Source organism: Rissa tridactyla, chromosome 16, assembly GCF_028500815.1.
Source record: "Rissa tridactyla isolate bRisTri1 chromosome 16, bRisTri1.patW.cur.20221130, whole genome shotgun sequence".
In the NCBI taxonomy this organism is placed as follows: domain Eukaryota; kingdom Metazoa; phylum Chordata; class Aves; order Charadriiformes; family Laridae; genus Rissa; species Rissa tridactyla.
Genome location: NC_071481.1, coordinates 7,215,282 through 7,240,772, shown reverse-complemented (window position 1 = coordinate 7,240,772; position 25,491 = coordinate 7,215,282). Strand labels below are relative to the sequence as shown.

General features: G+C 43.9%; 1 protein-coding gene across 3 annotated transcripts in view; it reads right to left on the bottom strand.

Moving 5' to 3' along the window:
- Nucleotides 1–480: 480 nt before the first annotated feature.
- CAPZB (capping actin protein of muscle Z-line subunit beta) overlaps nucleotides 481–25,491 on the bottom strand; it is a 69,970-nt gene continuing 44,959 nt past the window's right edge. For 2 of the 3 annotated variants that reach the window (XM_054222514.1, XM_054222513.1), the window contains 6 exons: nucleotides 14,019–14,160; nucleotides 13,376–13,492; nucleotides 5,334–5,399; nucleotides 4,050–4,126; nucleotides 2,665–2,777; nucleotides 481–739 (listed from right to left, as the gene is read on the bottom strand). In XM_054222514.1, the coding sequence (XP_054078489.1) occupies nucleotides 2,675–2,777; nucleotides 4,050–4,126; nucleotides 5,334–5,399; nucleotides 13,376–13,492; nucleotides 14,019–14,160 (505 nt within the window). In that variant the 3' untranslated portion in view covers nucleotides 481–739; nucleotides 2,665–2,674. The remainder of the gene's footprint in view (nucleotides 740–2,664; nucleotides 2,778–4,049; nucleotides 4,127–5,333; nucleotides 5,400–13,375; nucleotides 13,493–14,018; nucleotides 14,161–25,491) is intronic. The other variant, XM_054222515.1, reaches the window with a different exon arrangement.

The window sequence follows — 25,491 nt, the reverse complement described above, 5'->3', positions numbered from 1 at the left end:
GACAGAAAAGCGCCTTGGAACCAGGCTACAGAAGAGCAGAACTTTCAGCAGGTCTCCTAAATCACCGTCTCCTTCCAAATCTGGTTGAGTCAGTATAGTACAACACCGAGGAACACCCTCTCCTCCCTCCCTCCCACCAGCCAGCCCCTCTCTCCAGCCCCCAAACATACGTGGAATAGATTTTTTTTTTTTTCCTTTTTTTTTTTTTTCTCCAGTTCTTCCTCTTTCACACATCACAAGTATTTAATAAATTTTTGTTTTACATTTTTTACACCAATGTAACAAAAGGCGGGAGGGAGGCGGGGAGGAAAAGACGAACAATGATCCGTGGTTATGCATATAAATGGGGGAGAGGGTGGAAGAGAGGGCCCGGGGTTGGAGGCGGGGGGGGGTGGGAAAAATAATACATGGACTTCTACAGAAACGTAGCCTAAGGTCTCAATAGTAAAATGGGGTGCAAAGTAGGCCTCAGAGACTGAAAAAGTTTGTACAGCTTTATTCATGGGGAGAGGATGGCGTTGCATGGATAGTACTGAATGCAAATCGTGACGTGACGTAACAGAAAAGGGCAAGGGGGAAGGGGGGGGGATGAGTTTTCTAAGAAAGGAATCTAACGAGTGCATGGCATGTCTTGTTAGCATGAAGAGTACTTTAACTTTGCTGCTTTCTCTTCAAAGCCTCCACCAGGTCGTTTTTAAGAGCTTCTTGTTTTGATTTGTCTGCGAAAGTCTGCACAGACCTGCGGGGAAGAAGGAAAGGGAAGTGAGAGGCGACGCGTTTGCCGGAGGGGGGGTTTGAGCGGCTCTTCGGGAGGCGACAGGCAGGAGAAGCACCTCGACCCCGGCTTAGAGAAAACCAAACTCAGCTGCCTGTTTTAATACGGAAAGCGGAAGGCAAAGTCAACACTTCGGTGAGTACATCAAAGCAAAATTCACTCCAGCAAGGACGGCACCGAGAGACGCGCTTCCCCAGAAGCTCCATTCAAGCCTCCAGCTGCTGGAGGGAGATTCCCCAATTTATTGCTTTTTTTACGTTACAGGTTGGAAAAAGCCCAGTGTGCCACCAGCGAAGGGTGTTAGCGCTCTCCCTCGCCCACGTCACCGCGCCGGGAAGGCAGAGAAAACCCAGCCTCGACCCCCGCAGGTGAAAAGGGCCGGGGCTGGGGGAGCTCCTGAACCTGGTTGGGGTTTTTTTTTTTGCAGACTGTTCACCCAGGGTCGAGCAGCCGCGGCAAAACTTCCCTCCGGGATTCACCAGTGGGAAAAGCGGCCAGAGTTTCTCCTCTTCGATTTGCTTTTGCAGTTTGTAACCTTCCCTAGAGCAATTAGTGAATCAAAGCAGCCGAAGAAGAACAGAGATACTGTCAGCACGATTACTGCAGGGCTTCCCTTTTGCTAGAACTTTGGATATAGAAAAAAAAGCCACTTTTTTTCAGCAGTCAATCTTGTAAGACAGCTGCGGAGGAACCGCCTTTTTCAATGGTACAATTAAGAAATTTCCACTTTTTAAAAAGCCCTCTTCAATATGAGCACTGCCAGAATACTACTGCTGGACTTTTTGGGAGTTGCTAGCCCAGAGAAGCAGTCAGGATCCAGTTTGGGAGGATTTCTCCCCACATAAACCGTATTTTCACAGCCTTTTCAGCACTGAAAGCTACCTTATTTTGCCTGGATGCTGCCTCCTGTAAACAAGGCTGCTCTTTGTGTCACTTATTTTCCTAACATTTTTCTAACAGTATTTCCATTCTCCTGTCTCTGGAGACTTCCGCTGCTTTAATAAAAATATATACATTTTCTATTCGCATTTGTCACAGGCTAAAGAAGTGGTTCTTGGCCATTATCAACAAACAGTGCATTTTCCCCTTCGTCAGCTTAACGTGTTTAAGACAACATCTGTAACTCGTTACGAATTGGAGTGGAAGGTTAAACTGGCTCAGGGTTAGTCGCTGCCGTGCGTCCGAGACATTCAGAGCTCCAGAGCAAACGAGAGCACACCAACAAACCCCTTCGGAGGCTGTGCCCAGCACGGGCAAGGGGAGGCTGGGAACGTTTCACTAGAGCTCCAGCAGGACTGGATTTCAAGCTCCAAGGAAATCCGAGATACGGCAGGCAAATCGGGGAGATGGGATGAGCTCACATTTACTCAGAAGTCATGGGAAGTACCAGTCGTTATTTTTTTTCAAAACTGCGAGACTTCCAAGGTTTCGGTCCTTTCTGCAGGGAGGACACTAAGATTACAGGGGGGTTTCTTCATTGAAGTGGTGGCACCACAGCTGTGAAAAACTGATGGCGCACAAGGGACAGAGTCCCGGGGCTTTGGGATCGAATCGGTCCAAGGCACCACCACTTTGGGTACGCGACCACGTGCTCCTTTCTTGCTCTCAAGCTAGAGTGCGAAGTGGTTAAGTCCTGCCACATCTCAGAGCGTGATATTTCAAATGGGAGGAAGGGGTGGAGTGAGATTTAAAGTAAAAAAAAAAAAAAAAAAATCACAGCATTTAGTCAGCCGTATTAAGAAATAACCCTTGGGTGAAACACGGATCAGATGTCGTTTATCAGTCTGCGGGAGTTAGGGGTTAGTTCTGGTCTCGGTTATCATGCAGAGGTCTTGGCTGGGTGAGTCCTGGTTTAGTGCTGGTTGTCACACCTGACAGGCAGGGGGTACCTGGATTGGTTTAGTTATCAGGCTGGATGTAGATCTGGCGCTGGGTCAACACTTGAGAAAGCTCCCTCTGCAACTGCTTATACTTTTGGTTGTCGGGGATAGCATCAATAGATCTACAGAGAGCAGTTTGGAAACGAGGGAAGTAAACAGGGAAAAGAACAGTCAGAAGAACTCGGTAACACGGAGCTGGTATTCTGGAAACCACCAGGAGCACACTCGGGAAGAATAAGGGTAAATACATAGATTAGAAAAAACAGGAAAAAGGCTAGAGAAAAAGGCAAAAGCCAGGCGCTCCGTTTGTTACCAGTTGCGAGCAGATCATCTCACCGACGCACAAAGCACCACGGCTCAAACTGAGCAATGGGGAGACATAGGAAATAGATTCAATTACAAAAGCTTAAGGCAACGTTCACGAGGAAAAAGGCTGTATTACCTATTTCCTTTTAATGTTAATAAATGCTTCCTGGCTAAACCCCTGCACACCACAAATGAAAATAGAGGCCTGTTATGAAAGCTGGGATTTGGAGAAAAAAAACCTCAGAACAGCTGCTTTCTCAGATACCTCGACTCCCTCTGCCCGTGCTGTTAAGAAGGCAGCACAAGTATTTAATTAGCACCATTATTCTATCTTCTTTCACATTTCAGTACGTGAGAGAACAGCAGTACGCCTCTTTGCGCCACTTGTTTGTTCTACATTATCACACCGCGCTCGGAGACCTATCTGCCGTTTAAGATGAAACGATTTGGCATCACAGTTCTGTACTTTCCTCTACGAGCATGAGAACTACCAGCTTGGGATTTCTATGTGAAACTCCTACACCAGAAATGAGCCGGGGTTGGAAAGCACAGTACAATTTCCCTACAGAAAGGCACAGGGGGGTTTATTCACTTCATCTGTTCTAGTACGCTATATTTTGACCAGCGGCGTTGAGAGAAAGACAGATTTTAAAACAAAGTCTAAATACCGCAAACCATTAACGTCAAGACTTAATTCTGGAACCAACTGACTGTTTTTAAGAATAGTAGAAAGAGAAGCCAGAATTCAAGTACAACTTCCGGGCCTGTGAAGAATAAAACTCCTAATTAAAAATAATTCTGAAATACAAGTATTGCTAATTGGGCTATTTTCTTCCTAGTGAGGGGACAAGGGATTAAAACATCGCTTCAAATTCCTATAGTTACAAGGTAGAAGCATTCCCTAAACTCCCCACAGCAAATACCGTTTCCAAAGCACAGTGAGGTGAAAAAATAGGGACGTGAAGAGACTTTGTGTGGGAAAGGGGAGTTCCAGCAAACAAAAGCGGGTGAACGCTCGGCTGGGGACAGAACCCCAGGCACTGCAGGGGAGCGCAGGGGGTCCGACAGTCCGCTGGAGAGCCCCTTACCTCAGCCCGTTAACGATGTCCTTCGTTTTGCCAAAATAAATCTCATTCAGTGTACTTCTGATTTTGTTTTCCATGTCCTAGGTAAAAAAAAAAGGCAAGAAACCAGATCTTTAGTCACATCGGCTGTTTTCAGGACTCTCTTCCTGTGCACTGCGTGCGTTCGTCTTGACTTTCAACGCGCGCCACAGCACGGTTCAACCCAGCGTATTCCTACGATTTAAATTCTCCCTATCTCTCTGCTCTTATTAAAGAAATAAAGGCTTGGCTCTATGTCCTCTCCTCCCAGTTAATTACTGCAGGCTAGGAGATGTCTTTCTGGACCACAAGAGGGCAGTTTCTGTCCAGCTATCAATTCTTCTGCACTCGGCTGCAGAAAAGGAAAATGCGTTTCACCCCAACCTCACTCTGTAATTTCCTGGCGCTGAACAGACTACAAGTGGCAAGTCAGTCATTTCATATAACCAACAGGGCAATAGTTTTGTGCTTTGAATTTTCGAGCTGGCGACTCGTTCATTAAAACTGCATGGCAAACAGCTTTGAGAAAGATCTTGTAAATAAGCAGTATTTTTTTTCATTAGGTCGCTTTCACTCAAGCCAAAAAACTTAGAAAAGGGATCAAAAAAGAAGTACCTGCCTTCCTTTCATTTCCCAGTTCCTTCAAAAAAAACATTATGGTCTATTCTAGTTGAGAATTGCCTCCTGTCTTGCCAAAGGGGCTATGAAGATCAAGGAAATCAAGAATACCTTCATACAGGAGGGCACAATGAACTATATTTTGACCAGTGGTGTTGAGAGGAAGAGAGAATTTAAAACAAAGTCTAAATGCTGCAAACCATTAACGCCATGGCTTAATTCTGGAACCACCTGGCTGTTTTTAAGAACAGTAGAAAGAGAAGTCAGAATTTAAATACAACACAATCACATCCTTTGCTCGTCACGCTGAGCATACGTGACTGACAGCTGCCATAAACCCAATGCCAGTGGATTTAACAAGCACTTGATACACTCCGAGCTTTCAGTTAAAAAGGACAGTTCTGTATAACAACCTGACTTGAAATAATTTTGCCCACAAGTGACGATAGTGGCAAGAGGGTAGGAAATTGTTAACTAGATCTGAGGAAAGGACCACTTATTTTACAGGAAGGTGATTGCTGTAAGTGCAGAGTGGGGTAACTCATGTGTAAAGATAAAACCAAGCATACAACAAAATCCTTAGACGTGGGACTAAATATAGGCAAGAGAACCTGCAGCAGGCTCAAGGCGGGGTGGCTTCCCAGCACTTACCTCTACCAAGCGTCCGATATTGGCTATGTGTGGAGAGGAGTCGCTCACAGTCTCATCTTTCTCCATCTAGAAAGGAAAGACACAGGTCCATTGGTGACACGGAAATCTGACGGTAGATGCGTGACAACTTTCCTTATCAAGAGAAGGGGTGGAAGTGGGCTTCAAAATCCTAGAGGAACTCTTTTGTCAACGTGCAAACAGACCAGTAAAGTACCAAGAAATTCCCAGAACTAGACAAAGGCTCACATGTTGGTAACAGAAACGCAATGTAAAAACCATGAATCAAAATAAAACCCTGCTGTAGATCCCTGGTGTAGACAGGCACTACAAAACGGTCATTCCCTACCTACTACGGGGTTGTAGATCTATAGGAGTTCTACGGTAGTGAACGTGTAACACGAAGCCCAGCAGCACAGCATGTGGATCTGAAAACAAGGTGGTTGCTGATGAGATGCACGCAAGGATGGTGCTGTCAGTTTAACAGCTGCGAACCACCCCTGCAAAACCAGCCTTTTCTTTTCATCTTCACCCCAAACACAACTCCGACCACACGTGGGGCACACTCTCCGTTCTCAGGATCTCCTGGCAAAAGGCACCTCAGGCATTATTTACCTTCCAGTAGAGAGGGAAGGTGCAGAGAATACAAAACCCACAACTACCTGCAAGACTGGTGATGACTTAAACGACTGCGATGATATGGAAAGAGAAATTTGACAGTTTGTAGTTCTTTTTTTCTTTTCCTTTTAGACCAAAAAGCTGAACCAACATTTACCTAACTATCAGGGGGAAAGAGGTACAAAGCAGTTAAGTATGGGAGGTATTTTGCAGTAGAAATTCAGAGTTGGATCAACTCCAGCGTATAATGATACCACACGCTTAGCGCTGTATCTGAACAGGAGACGGGTACCTGAACCAGGTGAGCTTTTTCATCGCTAAGATCAAAAATCGGGAGCTGGTACTGCAGAATGCAACACGTGTTTTATTTCATCTGACTCTGCCCCATATAATGTCCATCCAGCGGCCGTGGTTGACCATCCATGCTCTGTGCTAAGGAAAAGACCATCTTCCCCAGCTCTTGAGATGAAAATTCCGGCTAAACGCGGACAAGCTGTTGAACAACGAACAGTCCCAGGAACCTCAACCGATACAAGATGTGCTGAGATGGCATGAAAACAAAACCCAGAGAAAAAATGTAGTGGGAAGAACAGTCTTCAAAGAGTTTTGCTAATCCCACTGAATTCTCTTATCCATCTGTTCATATCCCTCCCTCAGGGTAGAGTTTAAAAATCTGGGCCAGCTACAGGTTTCTTCTAATAAGCCAAGTCTCTAACAGGCTTGGGGAAGCATGTAATTTAGTTGGAACCCTGAAGGCAAAAGATAACCTAGAAGAGGGGGAGAAAGAGAACAAGGAAGTTTAATTTTTCCTTTCGATTGCAGTCAGATTGTTTACGTGTAATGGAGACACGCTGCCTGGAGAACGGATCCAGTTGCAGTAGAAGGAGAATATAAATCTGAACTACGCAAACACACGCATACATGTTACAGTGAGTTTGGGAACTATCAGCAAATTGACCAAATCTGGGGCAGCCGGGGAGTTGGCAGCGGGTCATTTACTTCCCCAGGCTCCCCACTGCGGCTCCTCCACACCTGGACAGGCCGAGCTCATTGGTAAGAAGCAAAATCTGAAAATAGAATCATTTTTCTGCAAAAACGTATATTATTACATCTCCATAAAAACTGCTGCCAGAAGGAAAACATTTTTATACGCTATAGAAGCCCAGATGTTACGAGAGGCTGTTTTAATGGAGTTCAGAGTCAGTAAGCAGCCATGTTGTACTAACAGCGGAGTTGCTGGGATTTTTAAAGGTTCCTTCCGGTGGCTGTTACTGCACGGACCTGAGCAGAAAGCCTATAGCTGCTTAAATAAAGGGGTTAATTCGCTTCGAGGGGAAATTCCATTCTGTAAGTTGATGTTAACAAGCAGCTCATCTTCCCGCTGTCGCTCCCCATCTGCCGTCGAGCTCAGCCAAAAACCTAACGCTCCGGAATGAGCCAAGTCCGATCGACATGGCTCAGTCGCTCCTCTCCCGGTCGAGATACACGCCGTTTGGCTTCCCTGCCTCATTTCCCCAGCCATCTGCTGCGAGTCTGACTCAGAGGGAAACTCACTCTTCGGGGTATATTAAGCTCTCGATGGCTGGCTGGTCACTTCGGATGTTTCCTGCGTGGAATATAGCAGCTGTCTGGGCTTTCTGTAAACGTTACTTGGAGGAAGAGTTAATACAAAGAGATAAATTTAAGTCGGATAAACACTTTGGTTCATCATGAAAGCGCCTAAAAATACTAGAAAGATAAGAAGGAAACTCATCCACCATTTTGCTCTGAAGAACTGACAACAACCATCCACAGCTGCTCTGGCCACGGAGCAACATGAAAATCTCTTTAATGAAACACAAACAGACCGATGCGAGCCAAAGGCTCCCAAGCCACCGGCAGTAGGCAGACTGAAGTCTCCAGGTGGAAAGTATGTGGAATTATTTGGATATCAGTGAGGCAAAATTTGGCCCCTCTCTCTCCAAAGCCTATTTCAAACTGTAACTAGATAAACGAAGGTTGTGAGCTCCATGGAGCTTGCAGCTTTGTAGAAATCAGCTGAGAACTTACCTCATACTTTCATGGCCTTCATGTATATTTACTCTGACCAGTGTAACCAAGGATATCCCGTATCCTTCACTAAACCATACATTCGAAACCATGAGCAAATCTGGGGATGCTCCATCAGCTCTACATGCCACTAGCCCATACGTGCTCAACTCTTCTACTCACTCTTTTTCTAAACCAGCTATTATACAACTGAACCGCTGTAAAATCCACACGTTCATGCGAAGCAGAAATAATTTCCCAGATAATTACTGTTCAGAAGGTGTCTGCTATCCTCTGCACCCCAAAACGCTACTTGGTTAGCGATTAAAAGAGACAGTGCCTCCAGGAAACTGGACAACTGCTGAGGGGGAGCTTAAGGATCGTGACAGCTACAACCTGAAGATCCCTCTGGTGGCAAAACACACCCCAACGCCCCGCTTAACGCTACAACATCTGGAAGTTGGTGGGATAGGCCTTTACAGGAAAGCTCAACTTGATGAAAATACATGACTCTCCTAATTGCAGAGCGCGAGCCTCGGAGGATTTACCTATTATGATAAATGGCAGAATGTCTCTGGTGGTGTTTTGTTGAGCAGTGCTACATCACAGGGCACATCTTCCCAAACGCAGGGAGAGCTCAGTCTCCAACAGATCAGCCTTCATCCAGCTCTGCAAAACGTTCCACCTTCGCTAGAGAGTATTTCAAGTATGAAAATCAAGGCACATCTGCGCTGCTTTAATCTGAAATCCCAGGCTTCACTTCCCCTACAACTTTATATCCTCCCTTTCCCACACCTCCGTGTGTAAATAAACAAACTACAGGTTTTGAGCCAACTTCTTTCTCAGCAAACTTGCGCTTCCTCACAATGGTCGTCCTGGCTTAGGAAACACACACAGGTTCTTTGTGCGCAACGCTATCTCAGAAAGGCACCTGTTAGTCTTGCTTTTAAGGAGGGGGCTCCAGAAATCTGTCCAACAAAGTGCAGTTTTGACTATTTGCCAGAAAACGGGAAGGCTACATCTACTTTGCATAAAATGAAACAGGATCACACAGCTGCTCTTACCTTAAATAAAAGTGCTGCCTAATGAAACCTCAAAATTCAGCCAAAGCACTACAGTGCCGTGGCAAACGACACAAGTAATTCCAACGTACACAAAGAGGACAGGACCTTAACGTCCGTCAGGGAGAAAAATCATCTGCCAGGCATCTGGCTTGAATCAGGAGGGGGGCGGGAGTTACCTGCAGTCATTGGAGAACGTGCAAGGTAATTGAAAAGCTGCTGGCATTTTTCATTTCCCTGCAAGCATTACTTCCTTTGTTGTAAATTGAAGGTAGCGTGTCCTGTCCTTTCCTCTCGGATGTACAGCACTTCAACCTGCGGCCCCTCGTCAAGGCAGACGGGATATAATACACCGGTCACCCCTTCCCTATCCAAATTCCAGCCTCAGTCCTTGTGTTGACTGAATCCTGCCAGCGTTGGACACGAGCTGGGAGTTTCTTCCTCCATCCCAGCCTGCGGCGCTTCAACCCCGAGCTCTCCTGAGCTGCATCCAGGCTCGTCTCCAGAACAGACTGTCTGGAAGAGCACCTTGTTCTCTACCTGACATTGCGTGCCTCCTGGGGAAGGACGATAGCCGGGGGAAAAATAAAAAAAAAAAAATAAAAATCAATCAGCTTTCTCCTTCTAGTTCCACCAGAAAGTTCTTCTATAATGTCCTTTGGAGTCAAAACAGACGGGATCGTACACTGTGTCACTATGTATGTATAACAACATACATCGCTAAAGACTAGAACAAAACCTTCACTAGGCAGAGAGACACGCGTTCCTCCATGCAGAAGGACTGCTTCAACAGTGGTCTAATGAAAAGTCCAACGCGAAGATGTCACTTCAGCTTTAATTCTCCCTACATTTTCAGACCAAAATTGTGATCTATGGATCCTACGTGCATGGAGCTGGCTACGAATTTCTTTTATCCTATCAAGATAGAAGTTTATATATATGTGCACAGATATAAATCCATTATGTCTATACATAAGTTATGTAAAGAAATATATATCACTACATTGTGTTTTGGTATTGTATACTTGTGTGTGTACACCCACACACATTTCTCCATTGGATCAGGCCTGAATCTGAAATCCTACATTTTAAACATAACCTATATCCAAAACTCCATTCAGAACACACCACGTGCCGTTTTATTTGAACTACTCTATACTCCAGCTCTTTAAAAAAAAAATCTTCCAAAATTGAACTGATAAAGTAAAAGCCTGAAGTTATCATTTTGAAAACCACCAGGCAAAGTAAATTCAAGTTACACAAAGGAGATTTTCAGCTTCCCAAAACAGGCAGAGTCCTCTGTCTACCATGTGTCTCCCTCTCTTCCCTAATTCTGTCCACTGTAAGATGCTCGTACAGTTCTTTCTCCTTATAAATAAAGACAGAGACAACTCCTGTTGTAGTAAATGGAAAACCAGGTTGGAAAAGCCACTGAACAGCAGTAGTTCAATGAATTGGAAGAGATACATCATTTCTCAGTGTACGACATTAAGGCAGACATAGGACGGTGATGTGACCTCTAAGTAATATCTACCTAGAACATAACATCACATGGCCGCAAGCCAGGTGTAAGAATACTCAAATACAAGAGAGAGAGAAAAAAAAATATTCTTGGAAATTCAGTGCAACATTTAGGAATAGTCTAAGTGGAAGCCTTGTAGTAACAAGAATCTGAGCACATGCAGGAAATGCAAAGACAAGTTCTTCCAAATAGTCTTGATAAAGGCACTAAACCCCCCCACATATTTGTGCCTGATGCGGGGCAAATACTTCACCAATAGGAAATAAGAGCAGAGAACAGCTATTTCTAGACTCGTACTTCTAGATCCAAGCTCAGCTCTACCACACTGTCCATTCACAGAAGAACAACGAGGATTGCTTGATTACTTGCACCCACCATAATCTGCAGACATTAGGAAGGGAAATTACTGAGCAAGTGTTTCCATAGGAAGTCGCGTTTCAGCGCGAGCCATGCCCAGCTCCTCGTCGCTGCCCGAGGCAGTGAATTTGGAGGCATTACCTTCGCTGTTCCTTTGCGCCTGCTCCTGGCCACCAAGTCAATCATTCCAGTCATCACTCGAAAAAGACCCGATTTGCAGCAACGAGGCGAAACGGGTTTCAAAGTAATGGCTCTCAACAGACTTCCCTTTCAAAGCACTGAAAGGTTCTCTCGGCCATCGGTTTGTAAGCCAGGATATTACAAAGCTTGTGAACGCTTCAAAAGCTTCCACTGAAAACACAAGGACATCTGCTATTCACATTTTACGATCAAAGGTGGTCAAATGTTGAGTTGACCAAAACCATGTCCAATTCATTATGGACAAAATTATTTCAAAATTATGGTTGGGACAACAGATTACTGGTATCGTCAAGGTAAAACTGTCACATGCCATTCCAGAGATTACCAAAACCGACTTTCGGGGCCTAAGTTTGCTGCAGACTGTATGAAAAGCCTACCAAAAAGTAAAAAGAAAACCTGCTGTCCTTAGGTGATGTGGCAAACTGGATTTACAGAAAAGTAAAAGCCTTGCACTCAGGAGTTTAGTCCAGCTACAGCTAAATAAATGGCTCAGGACAAACAGCCCCTCCTCACACAGCATACCTCAAGGCAGCATGAAGATTTTCGTTTTCTGCCGTGGATTCCGACGAAGCCTGTCCCGTTAAGCCTACTGTGGCATCTGCAAACAGAAAATCTCCGGCCCAAAGCTAAATTCTGAAACTCAAGTTTCCATTGTTTGTGCAGAAGCAGTGCATCATTACCCCAGTGGCTTTTTTATGGTTACTTACATTGGAAGCAGGCCCCTGCTTTAATGCATCACATATGAATTAAATGATCTGCTGTTAAAATGATGACAGAAGCATGAATCTCCCCACCAAAGCTTAGAGAGCGAAAGTCAAACTAAACAAGGCCCAGCAGTTCAGGCCAAGGTGTACTGAGGACACCCATTCTCAACAGACTCTTGTTTTCCTTGGCACAGCTCTCGCGCACCATGAGGCCACGGCCGGAGTCAAGCCCTTGGCCTCCACTTCACAGCTATGATTTAAAGTATTAGGAAGGCCTGTGATTAAATATTTGTCCGGGTCACCATAACTCGGGTGTAATTACTGCAAACATTTTAAAAGAGTACGCAATGCTCAAAACAGTCTCCAGATGCCTTCCCTCCTCCCCCTCCCCTCGGCTTTTCCATCAGCTTCTTCTGTAAATCAACAACGTGGAAAGAAAAATCACCTGGGGTCTAGGGCAAGCTCCTGCGCCTGCAATGCTAACACAATTTCAGTTCCTCTCTGCAATCACAGACCCTTCTTTCCTTCGCCTGGCTCAAACCTGTACAAAACCATGAACTGCTTAACAGAGTCCGCATTGTCCTTTGTATCGAAAGCAACAGTCTGCCCTGGGAAGTCTCATAAAGGAGTTTTAGCTACTGCCAATCTCTCTAGTCACTCATGACCATACAATATCCCTCCTGTCCTCCGGTTTATTACTCTGCTCAAGTCACTGACTTCCACAGTCCAGATCTTAAAGAACCGCAATTCATCAGCAGCACGAAGCTGGGAGACGGCGACCTTTGGCAGGTGGCTGGGGCAGAAGCACCTTCACCCAGGGAAGTCAAGTCCAGCAGATTCTGCCTGTCAGAGACTAAGAGAGCAGCAGTGCCCCAACAGTCAGCAGTCTGGCACCTTCCTTCCGAAAAGTGGCTCTCTCAAGAGGAACTCAAAGTAATTAACACTGGCACAACCCCCCCCAAATGTTTAGAAGATTTATTTATTTATTTATTTTAATATCAGTGTCTTGGTACTGCAGGAGGAAAATACTAAAGGAGGACACTACAAGACAACTGAAGTCTCTAAGAACAAAAGAATCCTATAGTCCATGGAAAATAACGGCTCGTTCATGGTGCCCTATCTGGCTTTTAAAAGAGATACATAACAAAAGAGATCATCCTGTAGTTTTATAAACCTATTTGAATTTTCCAGTACGAAAGTGGGCAAATCTTACAGATCAAAATATCTGTCTGGGTAACACCTATGGAAGTATAAAAATTTAGGAATACCAAAAGAAAAACTAAGACTTAGAAGCAAGTCTAAACTCTCACTGGATGTTTTATATTTTTAATTGAAAGCTATACGGCCATCAAGCAAAGCTCAAGGGGCTTCCTGGTAATTACACACTTAGGCATTAACTGTTTCACTGGGCTGCACAGGCAGCAGGAGAATAGATGTTTACACAACACCTCACAAAAGCAACTTTTTGTTCCTGACTGGGACTACTGGGTATATAAATGAGGAAAGGCAAGCCTCGGGTCTGCAGCGAACACTCCTGCCAATATACAGACATACCTGTCTGGTAAGGCTCCCTCCAAGGTTCATGGTACCAGAACCAGTTTTATTAGTCTGCAGCCACAGCATCACTGTGGAGGTCAGCTTGTAATGAGCAGTACGACCACTGGATTTCTCCTAGAAACAGAAGGATAACAAAAAGAATAGAGACAAAAGGTTAAAATCCCTCCAAAAACTAAATGGTGGCTGGCCCCAAAGACCCTAAGAGCGACAGGACAGACACATACAACTCCACTCCTCCAGCACAGTTGCTTTCTTAAAAACAATTTTAAGTGTGTATATTCCCCTAATTTTCCAAAGCAAATCTCGTTAGAGCTATTTAACCTCCTATTACCTTGTTTTTATTACCTAATTAGTGATATTTATCTGTAGACCTTTATGTTAAAAAAAAAATAATAATCTCAGGATCACACGCACAGAAAGCAACATACCTTCAATTCTTCTGGGATTCTTTTTGATTACAGCCCTGACTTATCTCTATCCAAATTGCTTCAGGGAATTTTCAAAAATTACCAGGGGAAAGAAGTTTACAGCCCCTAACACAATATTGCATTGTTCAGTGGAACACCTGTGCTCGTTAATTGTCTGGAATTAACTGGGTTTTGTTTTCACTTAGGAATATCAGCTGCCCCAGAGGCTGTACCTGAACCTCCACCACGTGGATGGAATCCCAGCATCCCTTAATCTTCTTTGATCCATCTCCAGCTTTCTTAATGAGGATCACCCCGGCAAAGCCATGATCCAGATCCCAGAGGTAGACAGAGGAGACTCCACCTTCAAAATACCTGCAGGATGCAATCCAAAAGGCATGTTAAAAGTAAGCAGGATCCGAGCCAGAGTCAGATATCAATATTAATCTTAAATAAGCAGAATCTCTATATCCTAGTAAAGTGGTTTTTTTCTTTTAAGACAGCACGCTCTCACCAGTTACCTACCTAGAAACACAACAGTTTAAATCGTTTTATAATACAGAGACTTTAATTACAAAAAACCGTACATTTCTCTAAGGAGAATAAAAGTCGAGTGAGAAACAGAGCTAGTTACAGATTTCTACACTGCGTGAGCACACAGTTCCTCTGATTCCAATTAACTGTAACAGCTGGTAAAAGCACAAGCTACAAAGTAGGCTGAGAGTAAGGCTTTATTTTACAGTTTTGGCGTTTGTTTTTTTTCCCTTTTGTCTCACTGTTGGGAAAGCCTGGAAGTTCTTTACAACAAAGTCCTCTAATTAAAACAAAAGGGAGCAAGCAAGTAGCTTTATGCTGCTGTCTCAAAAGCTTGCGTGAAGCTGACTTACTGATTTATTGCAAATAGAGTTGAACTAAAACCAAGGTTCTTAGAAATGAAGGGATGCCGTTGATGTTTATATATTATTCCAGCTTCACATATGATACACAATAGAGAGTACACAAGACTACCTAAATCTCAGGTTTCTCATAGCAAAAAGTAATCTCTAAGAAAACTAACAAAGCAATAACACGTGCAGAACTCAACTCCCTTGTAACACCAGCGCTTGGCTCCTTACCTGCCAGATGAAAGACTCACTTTAACATAATGGTAAACAACTCAGGACTGTAGGAAGAGGCACAAGAAATAATACTGGCTTATAGGAAACTGAAACTGTAACCCACAGCTTTTTCCCAACTGTTTCCATTCTCAAGTTACCGGAGAATCATAAGGAATATCACACAAAAGGGAATACTCTCTCCTGGCACACAACTCTTAGATCTCAGTGCTGAACTCATTCGCGCTGGGCAGAATCACCATCTCCTGAGAAGAGCTATGGAACGGCAACTTCGGCTGAGCCAGAAAATCAACGACAAGATATTTTAGAAGTGAGACATTTCTATTCCGTTGTGAGCACCTACTGCCATTCTGCGAGTACACACACAAAGCAGACAAAACACCTGAGAATTCACTGTCTGGAAGAGAGCAAAAGCTCATCATCCAAAGACACGAGGAGCTGCTATGACTGACAGTTCCCAGCAGCTACGCTGGGAGAGTCACGCAGGTCAAACCACTCTGTGTTCCTGCCTCTTACTGTCATGAGCGAGACGATCACAAGGACCTGCAAGCGACTGCATGTTTCTCCTCTTCTGCAAGAAAGGAAAGTATCACTTATCGACAGCATCAAAAGCTTGTCAAACCCGCCCACCGCCACGCTCCCCTCCTTTCCAAACGCGCCCCTGACAGTTGTTAATGCCACTTAAGGTTTGATTTCCTGTGCGTTTTGGACTTTATGTATTAGCTTGGAGTACTGTAGCTTCAAGAACGCTAACCCATCCTTTTTACAAGTCAGGAGAAAAGATATTGGAAAAGTTAATGCCAATAACACAGGGAACTTTCAATGTGCTCGCTGCACTTGCAGATCAGTCCAGCGTGCCGTTTCCAGAAGGCAGAGTCACCAGAAGAACCCCAAATCTTTTTAATTGCAGGCATCCGAGCCTGTATCAAAAACAATGCTGACCCCAGCAGGGTTTTATGATTTCATATGAACTCACCGCATCATTTGATTTGTAATGGGCGACTACTGCTACTCATCACCAAGCTGAGCGTGGGCATTTCAGTAACCAACATACAGAGCACCGTCCTATGACATTTGTCAAGCCACTGATAACATACCGTTAAAAAAGGAAAGCCCTTTGCTCCACGGGCATGCTAAAGCCAGACTTCCAGCAGGCAATTTAAACCTAACAAACCAACAAACACCTTTTTTATATCCCCTGGGGAATTCACAAATGGATTTTGGTTAATGCAGTTAATGGGAACTGCAGTCCCGCAGCGAACCTCAGCTGCAGTCTCAGTGACCCTTCTTGTGCCCAAAGGGCAGCGTGAATCAAAGGCCAGAGAGCAGAAGCTATTGTCCACTCCCAGAGCGAGCGTGGTTACAAAAAACATTCATATATAGAATAAGTGAATTCACTCAAAATGAACTGGCAACCACTGAGAATATTACAGTGTGTACAGACAGTTTCCCCATTACCCATTTTATGAGCTTGCTACGAGCATGAAACATTAATTAAGAGAGGGACCGAAACAAGGTTTTTGGAAATTTATTCTTACCTACTGTACTTTGATCCTAATGACATGAAACAGGAAAAAAATAATTTTTATGTGGTTCACCTTTATGAGATTTTACATAAAGGCTTTTGTGGGTATTTTAAGAATGTGCTAAAATGTTGTCTGAAACCACATAAAACCATCTGAAGAACCTCCCGCCAGAACTAACAGCGCACACATGGAAACGCTTTAACTTGCCTTTGTATATTTAATGAATCAAATATAGTATTAATATTGTTTTAAATACCAACATGCTATTTCAATAAAGTTGCTTTGCCATAGCCAGATCCAGTATCTGGAGACTCAAACAACAACGCCAGCGACTGAACTGTTATGAATCCAAGGCACGCCGGGATATACATCAGCCAAAGCCTCCTCTGTGCTTCAGCAATATAGAATCACTTCAAAAATCCACTCGTTCTTCAAGGGGAGAAAACAGATCTCGTTGATCACTACATTAGGTTGCACCTTTTCTCACGCAGCAACTAAAATGGGATTTCTGAAGACTATCTAATCCCTGGAAGGTCATGTTTGGAGAGGGGAACTTTCTTGAAACCTGTTTTCTTCAAGAAAAATAAAGAAGCGCTACAGGTTAATTGGCTGCTACATAATAGCAAACTGGATGACAGACGGATTGGTAGGAATTTAAATTTACATTCATGAACTTGGATTTGCTGCAGAAAGGCTGGACCACCTCCAAGAAACCCCTTCACCACAGATTAAAAAGCAGCACTTCTGAAAACGCAAGCGGGACAGGTATCCAGCTTGGAAAAGGCTCCTGGAAGGTATAAACTGGTGTCTTCTCGGTTAAAGAAATGGATGGGCAAACCAGAGCACAGGCCCATCAACGTTACACGCAGTAGTTGCAGCAAAAGACTTTGTAAGCGCTACGCAGCTCCTGGATCAAACGTAATTTTCTCTGCTCGCCCGTTCTGGATCCCCTGCTCGTGGAACGTCATCCTCCAACAAAACAGCGGTCGTAAAAGGCAATCTGACTTCTTTAGAAGCTCCAGTCCTCTCCCAAAGCACCCAAGGCCCAGCCCAAAGCAGGCAGCAGACGTTTTTGAGGTGTACAAGACACGGGAGGAAAACTCCAGTTCATATTGAGGTACCTCAGAAAGGTCCCCAAAGGACAAACCACTTTCAAAGGACAACAATTGAGAGCAAAGCAATCGCTCCTCTTCTGCTTAAGAACACAGATCTCTCCAGGATATACTCTGGGTTTACCTACAGACAAAAGTTTGTTATAAAACAACGAGAAAACATAATGTTATGGTTGTCATATCCCTTTACTAACAACCAAACCCCTGCGAAATGATACCCCTGTCCTCTCCGAGGGCAGCCACTGTTCTTCCATCTCTGGTAAAATTGGTTTTTATAAAGGTGCCCAGGAAGGTGACTGAAAGGCAGAAGGCCCAGTGTAATCTTTCCTTCTCTTTAGAAGATTCAGAGTAGCATTTTGTTCAAAATCAATTCTAGTTTTAATGTCATGATCAAACACTTAAGTTTTATATCCGTTACTCATCAACCACAGAACTCCTGGAAAAAGCTGTTTTATACAAAAAATGTCACACTTAAGACTGACCTACTTTACGAATGCAAGAATAAAAGAAAATATTTAAACTAAGAGTGATCCAAAGCTTTATGAAGTGTTTGAAGTTGAAGCGGGTGGAGGCACAGGATGGAAACTTGTTTAAGGAACTTGAGCTGTATCCGTGAAATAGGGAGACTGTGGCCAGAACAAAGCCCTAACTTCAAGAGGGATGCGATAGGGGAGGAAATCCCCCAGCTTCCAGCAGAGACCTCAAGAAAGAAGGACAGATTAATCATTTTGTTTTACCACTAAAAGACGGATCAGAAAAGGTACCGTAACTTTCCCGATAGCATTCTGCTTCTCGCAAACCTTACAAATGAATGCTGGAGCCTTTCCTGAGAAAATGAGTTTCCACCACACGGCAATAAAAACAAGCTATGACTTTCAATTACACTTCAGAACCAAATCACTCGTCCATGAAAACACTTGTGTATTTTCCAGTGAGTAACCAAGAGCCAGAGACACTGGGTGGGTTTTGGTACCTGGCTTATGGCTCTCGCAGCACCAAGCCACAAAACCTGATGCCAAAGTACCAATACCTGGAACCTCAGACCGGCTATGCAAACCTTCAAAAGAGCTGCACAGTGTTTCAAACTGGCTCGTTTAAAGCAGAAAAATATATTTTCTTTTTTTCCCTTTAAAGGTTGCATAGCTATTTCTTCCAGCTACAGAAGGTCAGCGTAGAAAGGGAAACGTCTCCATCTATTTAGATCAACAGACTTCCAAGAAATCTGTCATTTAAAAAACCCACCCCAAAGGAAAATACTGAGCATTCAGCTACAAATGTTTTTACAAGAGTGACAACGACTAAAGTCACAATCTGAGGAGCCAGTGTCTAACAGCAACCCAAAAACATTACCTAAAAGACGAGGTGAGGAAGCAGACATTTCAACTATTATTAAAACAGATGACTGTAATGGCAATTGACCTGGCACAATTTTCACTGAGTCCTTCCCCTACGCCTGCGCCCCGTCGTTTCAAACCAGCGCATAAATAGCAACAGAAATACGAAGGAAGCGGCAAATTTCAGCTACCCAACCTTCACCAAACCCACGACATCGCTAAGGCGTTCGTTCAAATCACCTGCAATGTCGGAGCTCAAGGGAGGGGAGAAAAAAAAAAAAAAAAAGTCTTCAGGACAACACCAAGAGATCAGAATTGTCACTACGTAATTTCGTTGCCTGTGTCCTCCACGCAGCTTTCTAGTAATGAGGCTCAGGAGCCTGTTCTTGAATAAAAGGGACAAGTTGGTACCGGGAACTAACCAGGATGTAACACGTCTCCCACTGGCATGAGTACAGATGACTTGTAATTCCTCTCTCCCTCCTCCTCTGGTCCCAGGAGCACAACTGTGTAACACCTTCAGAACATTACCTAAATACTTAAAATGAAGAAGGTAAAATGTTTGTGTATTTAGACCAGCTGTTTTTCACCACAGTTTACGAACACAGCCCAAAGTATGCCTGCGGACTCTGTACAGGTATTTTACAGAAATTCTTTCCAGCATACACAGGTGCAAAAATCCCTCGAGCAAACATACCAATCGCGTTAGGTATGTGTAACTTTAATGCCAGTTGTACTTAAAAGCACACATCTGGACCACAGTGGGATGACTCAAACTGCGAAGCAGAGTTGTGAAGTGCAAGAACTCCACAAGGAAGGAAAACAGTATCCAAACAATGGGATCCAGAAGGCTAAAAATCTCCCAGAACCTCCCATTTTGTGCCTTCTAATACCTTTCGTTATTAAAAAAAAAAAAAAAAGGTGTATTGCTCGCATTTTCCGTACCATCCAATTGCTCTTGGCAGATGGAAACTAATGACCAAATCTCTTTTGAGAAGTCACCTGGAAACAGTTCCATTAGCCACCTAATAAGCAAGACAATGGGTCACTTTGTAGCATGTCCAAATGCGTAACTGGTTCATTAACTCCCAGGAAGCGCCGACTGCTTACAAATCTTTCACCCGTACCCATCCGTGCGGCCAGCGTGCTCTGCAGAGACAGCCCACTGCTTCATCCACCGACAGTCTGACACGTTTTCCACTCTGCCAGCTATAATTCAAACACGGGTAGGAGGGGGAAAGACAGCAGCAGAAGTCTTCTGTGTCATGTATTAAGTTTGCCAAAGCCTGCGCAGACTATGGGTTTCATGTGGCATACTTCTTTCTTCAAACAGGCATAAATCAGATATGCTACAAGGTGGGTATTATGTGTTAAGTTACTCTGTCTTCAATTATCCACCATTAAACCCCCCTGCATTTGTGCGAGCGTGAGGTAAACCTGTGCAAGCGCAGCCATGCATAGATTAGGGATAACCAGTTCTAAAATTCCAGATCACAATAAATTGAGGTTTAAAAAATTCAGCCTCGCTCCATTTTTGAAAGCACGTTAAGTAATTTCTTACGAGGGATTTAAAACCTTCGGAGAGTGGTGTTTGAGGATAGTGCTGCATCATCACCGCTGACCTCCTAATACAAGCTTTCCCTCTCCAGTGTGCAGATTTTATGTAATCACAGAGAACCGTGGGAACCCAAGGGAAAAACTCCTCCTCCGCTGAAAATCTCCGATTCAGAAGATAAGAATGTGGTCTGTACAGAGCTGCTCCAAAATGAAGCACCCAAAGAAAGGGAAAAAAAGAAAAATCAGATGAAAAGCAACTAGTTTAGTGTTCACAGCATGACACTATGCTTGATTTTTTCCTCTCTTCTTCTAAGTTTGCTCTAACCTGCGTAATACATATCAACAACTTCAATATTGATCCTGGTTTGAGTTCCGAGCTGCCCGTGGGCGAGTTAAGGAAGGGACCCCAACACTGCTCTGTTTACTTTCACATCTAAACAATTTCCTTGGGAAAAACATCGTGGTTTTAATTTTAAAAGCACACACAAACATGAAAGCAGCGAGCATCTTGGCAGTTTAGGTCTGTCTTATGAGACTTCATCTTGTACTTATCAGTCTAACCCGGAGGCAAGAATCTCATAGATGACATAATCCTGATGTCACACCCTATTGTGCAAAGCCCAAGCCAGCAGTGAGATGGAAAGTCAGGTTTCCTTAGCGCTGGGATGCATAACAAATGCATCTGGATTCAATCTGCAGGGCCCTCGCTGTGAAAAACCACAGTAACTATCGTGCCCAAGAGAAAGCCATCACAAAGGGCTAGTAACCATTAATGAGGAACAGTGAGCTAATGGCAATAAAGTCACTTCAAAGCTTTCCATGGGTTTTTAGTTTAGGCAAACTAGGTTTACATCTAAACACAGACAGAACGCTTATATAAAGAGCTCACAGCTGCCTAATCACTTTGTGAGTTGAAAGTTGCGCTGCAGGAACTGAAGCTCAGCGCCTGCTCCCCCGTGCACACCTACGGGCACGAGCGCTGGCAGGCGCAGCTAAAACCAACCACGCTAATTACGCCTCTTAAATCTGCTGCTCTTCTTTTATTTACTTGGTGGAACCGGCGCTGTTCGCCGCACAAAATAAATCAAATTTGGTCAAACATAAATAAATTGGTCAAAGAGATGAATACAGCAATTGCTCCAAACCTTGCGAGAAGTGCAAAGTATATTCAAAACTGGAGAGGAATGAACTCCACTCGGAGGATCTCATGGTCTATCAGACCACGTAAAGAGACGTATCAGAGCAGGTAAAGGGACATACAAAGGCAGGGAAGGAGAAATTAGATGACAAACTATAGCAGCACTCGGAGAGTTAAAGTCTAAGGGCAGCACCAACAGAGGTTTGCCATTTTTTCTTGTCAAGTGGACAAAGGCTAGTAGCAGAGGTGGTTCAAGCATACAATCCAAAATAAACTAAGCAAAAAGGTAAAAACAGCTAAAAAGGGGAAAGCTATCCAGCAGCTTGCAGGACATTTGAACATACTTGGTAGTCGAGATGATGAGTTCAATGGCAAAGGGCCACAGAGGCAAAATGAGACATCCCCGAAGTTCAGCAAAGCAAGGCTGTTCATGGGATTAAACACACTGATAAAAAAATGCCCCAAACCAGCCCTGAGCACCCTAAAAATTAAAGAGTAGCCAAAATTAAATGACCAGCAGCCCCTTCAAGCTCTCTAGCACACGCATGCAGGAAATTACCGCAGCCTTTCCTCCTCCAGCTGCACAGGGAGCGGTGATGGATGTTCAGGTGAGGCAGCTCGTACGCTGCAGAGCTGGTTGGCAGGGGTGCCATCCTCAGCACCGCTAACACCATCAAAAATTTGAGTGACTCCCTCCATTTCGGATAGGATTCCAATCCAAAATTCAATAACAAGAGGATTAGACGCAATGAAGACATTTTAGAGGTCAATCTTCTCCCAGACCTCCTTCCGCTCCTACCAAATCCCTTGTCCAGAGCTCTAATACAACAAATTGAAAATGGATCAACATCAAAACACAGACAGAAGCAGGAGTTCAAAAGTTCCTCTGTTGAGGGAACTCAAAGCCTTGATCAATAAAAACATTTTCAGGAGCAGAATGATTAAGAGGAACGTTTTATCTTTTTTTTTTTTTTTTTAAAAAAAGCTGTTAAAAATCAAAAGCACCAATAAATCCAACTTAACCCAAGAAACAAAGAGGTAAGGAATAGCTTTCTAAACATATGTCAGCTTACTAAACCAGTCCAAAGTTGCCAGAACTCAACTTGTTTGTAGAAATATTCAGATCAGCAGCATCCTTCCCCAGGGAGGTCTATTTAAGCACTTTAGAAATTATTTCTTCCAGACAACAAAGAGTGATTAGATTACTTAATTAAAGCACTGATTATCTCCAACCCAAAACAACAGAACACGGAATCTAAAATAGATAGATTTATCCAGATGCCCTGGTCCTCATCACGCTTTGATTTCAATCAATCGCACACACACGTCAAGCAAAGGGCAATAAATTACAACCATGTGTTTGAAGAAATTATCTTCATGATATTGGAAGTGGAGAGCCAAGGCTCTAACTGAAGGGTGTAAGATATTAGACTTCCATCTGGGAATAATAACCTACTGAACAGAAACACACCAGGGCATTGGCTTCAGGCAGTGTCTGAGTTAAACCTGGCAGCAGGAGATCAAAATCAAACAGTTGTTTTTTGGGAAAGTGACATGCATTTTGGTAAAACAGATAACCAAGGAATATGCTTGTCGTCTAACACATATAACAGAGAGGGAATTAAAAACCTAGTATAATTCCTCTTTAATCCAAAGCAACACGAACGCGCCTCCAGAAATAAAAGGGAGGCAGCCCTAGAGGTACATAAAGGTAGTTTGCATTAAAACAGACACTTAACAGGGAACAACTCAGCACTGAAGATTCAGCAAAACTGTTCTTCTCAAGATTTCACAATTTGAAACAACTCCATGTGCTACTACAAGACTTCTCTAAACTTATTTTCACACTACAGTCACTGAGTGTGTCAGCCAGTAAGCTTCTGGGGACAAAAGATTAAGACGAGTCACCAGCAAGCACATCTGAATAGATTATTTCACATAAATTGTTAACAAACGCGTAACAGGCTGTTTCCCTCAAAACACCCACGCTAGCAGGTGCCAGCCCCTTGGGAAATGGCAAAGACATGCCGATGACTCACGAAACGTAGGTGGATACTTACCACACCTGATTAGAACAGAAATCTGTAAAGGAACGGTATGTGGGCCAAATGGGACTGACACGAGGAAAAACTGAAACTATCTGAAGTCTGGGGAGACGCCCAAGATGAACTCGGTGAGATTATTACCACTTACTTACTGTGCGTAAAGGTAAAATAAAACAGGAGAGAATCCAGAGCACGCTTGTACCATATGCTGAGAGCAGAGCAGGAACAGCACACGTTCTCAAAAGTACTTATTTTTCTATAGAAACATCCTCTTCTTCCGCTCTTCACGGGAACAACCAGTATAAGATGTATTTTAAAGCAGGGGAGGGAAGCAAGCACCACACAGAGCAACGTCTCAGGAATAAGTGCTTACAAGGTATTAAGACGCCCAACATCTTTCCGGGACAAGCAGTCCACGCTGGCTAGATGACCGCAAGCGCAGGATCCAGCGGTTCAGCCCAGCAAGGCTGGCAACAAAGCCACAAACTGCTTTGAAAAAAACCTAAGAGAAACCCTCATTATAGGAATAAAATGTCTAATGGCCCAGGAAATTCAAGCACACTGGTGCTCGGTGTTCTCTATGAATGACTGCTTACATAAGATTATTTTTGTATTAACTGTTACCTCTCTACCATAAAACACAGCATAGCTGTGGTTAGAGGTGCAGTTCAAAAACATTCTCTGCCCCATAGAGAGTGGGACAGAACAGTCTCTTAAGGGAGGGCTGAATGAGAACCCGATGTGTCAAATCATTTCTCTCCCAGCATCGTTTTCATCCTCTTCATCTGCAAGGCAAGCCGAAAGTCTTAACAGTGCAACAACTGCTACACTTAAACCCACGTTTTTTAAGAAAGAGTTTGTAATGTGAAGTATTGATTAGCTCGGTGTCACCTATGAATGGTCTGTTTTGGACAGACAACCCCAGCGTGACCAGAGACAGTGAAAATCTCTGCAGGTCAATTCAAGAAACTCCTTTTGCACTCTGCTTACAAAATGAGCACCGTTACTGGAAAGCGGACCTGTTGTAAATCTTCCCATATAACAGAAACCATAATTTCCACAAAAGGTACAGTACTGAAGGCTGCCAGCATGCTACTTTTTTTTTTTTTTTTGATTAATACATCAACGCTTTCAAACGAGCCTGAAATATTTCACAATGCTGGAAAACCTCTCTTGTCACCGGCTCTGGAATTTGAACCGACGCTGATAACTTTGTCCTGGCCCTGATGCAACGCACGCTCCGTTCCCAGCACCGCAAGCTGCCAAACTGGGAGGCCAGTGACACCTTTAATCGCCATCGCACGGCTCAGCCCTACTCCTGGCTTTACAGCAGGTACGCGGGATTAGTTTCCAGCTCTAGCAGACCACGGGAATTACATCACTGCAATTGCCATCTTCTTCCCAACTACAACCTTCCCCACACTTCAGACTCCCCCACGGCTCCAGCAGCTGTTACACCGGTAATTGTTACAGCCGTTCCCAACCTGATATGTTGGCAAGACCAGAAAGCAGCAGTGGGAAAAGCTGGCACTTGCTACCCCCACCTCATCTCTCTGGCCCAATTTCCAAGTCAAAATTAAGTTTCCGCTGTCAAAATACAAAATGCAATTGTCTTATCAAGGAAACTGCAAGAGTCCAACCGCTAGCACAAAAGCACGTTTCTATCCAAATCTCTGTTGTAGGTAAAGTACAAGTAATTTCCAATTTCAAGCACGAGGAACCCTTCAAACGGTCAGGTTAAGTTTCTCTAACTTTGCAAATTCTTTCCAAAAATGCCACAATTTTTACACCACTCAGCAAAACATAAGCCGCCCTTCTCCTCTTCTCCTGACACATTTTTGAGATCGGAACACACATCGAGGCGCACCGTGCTGACAGA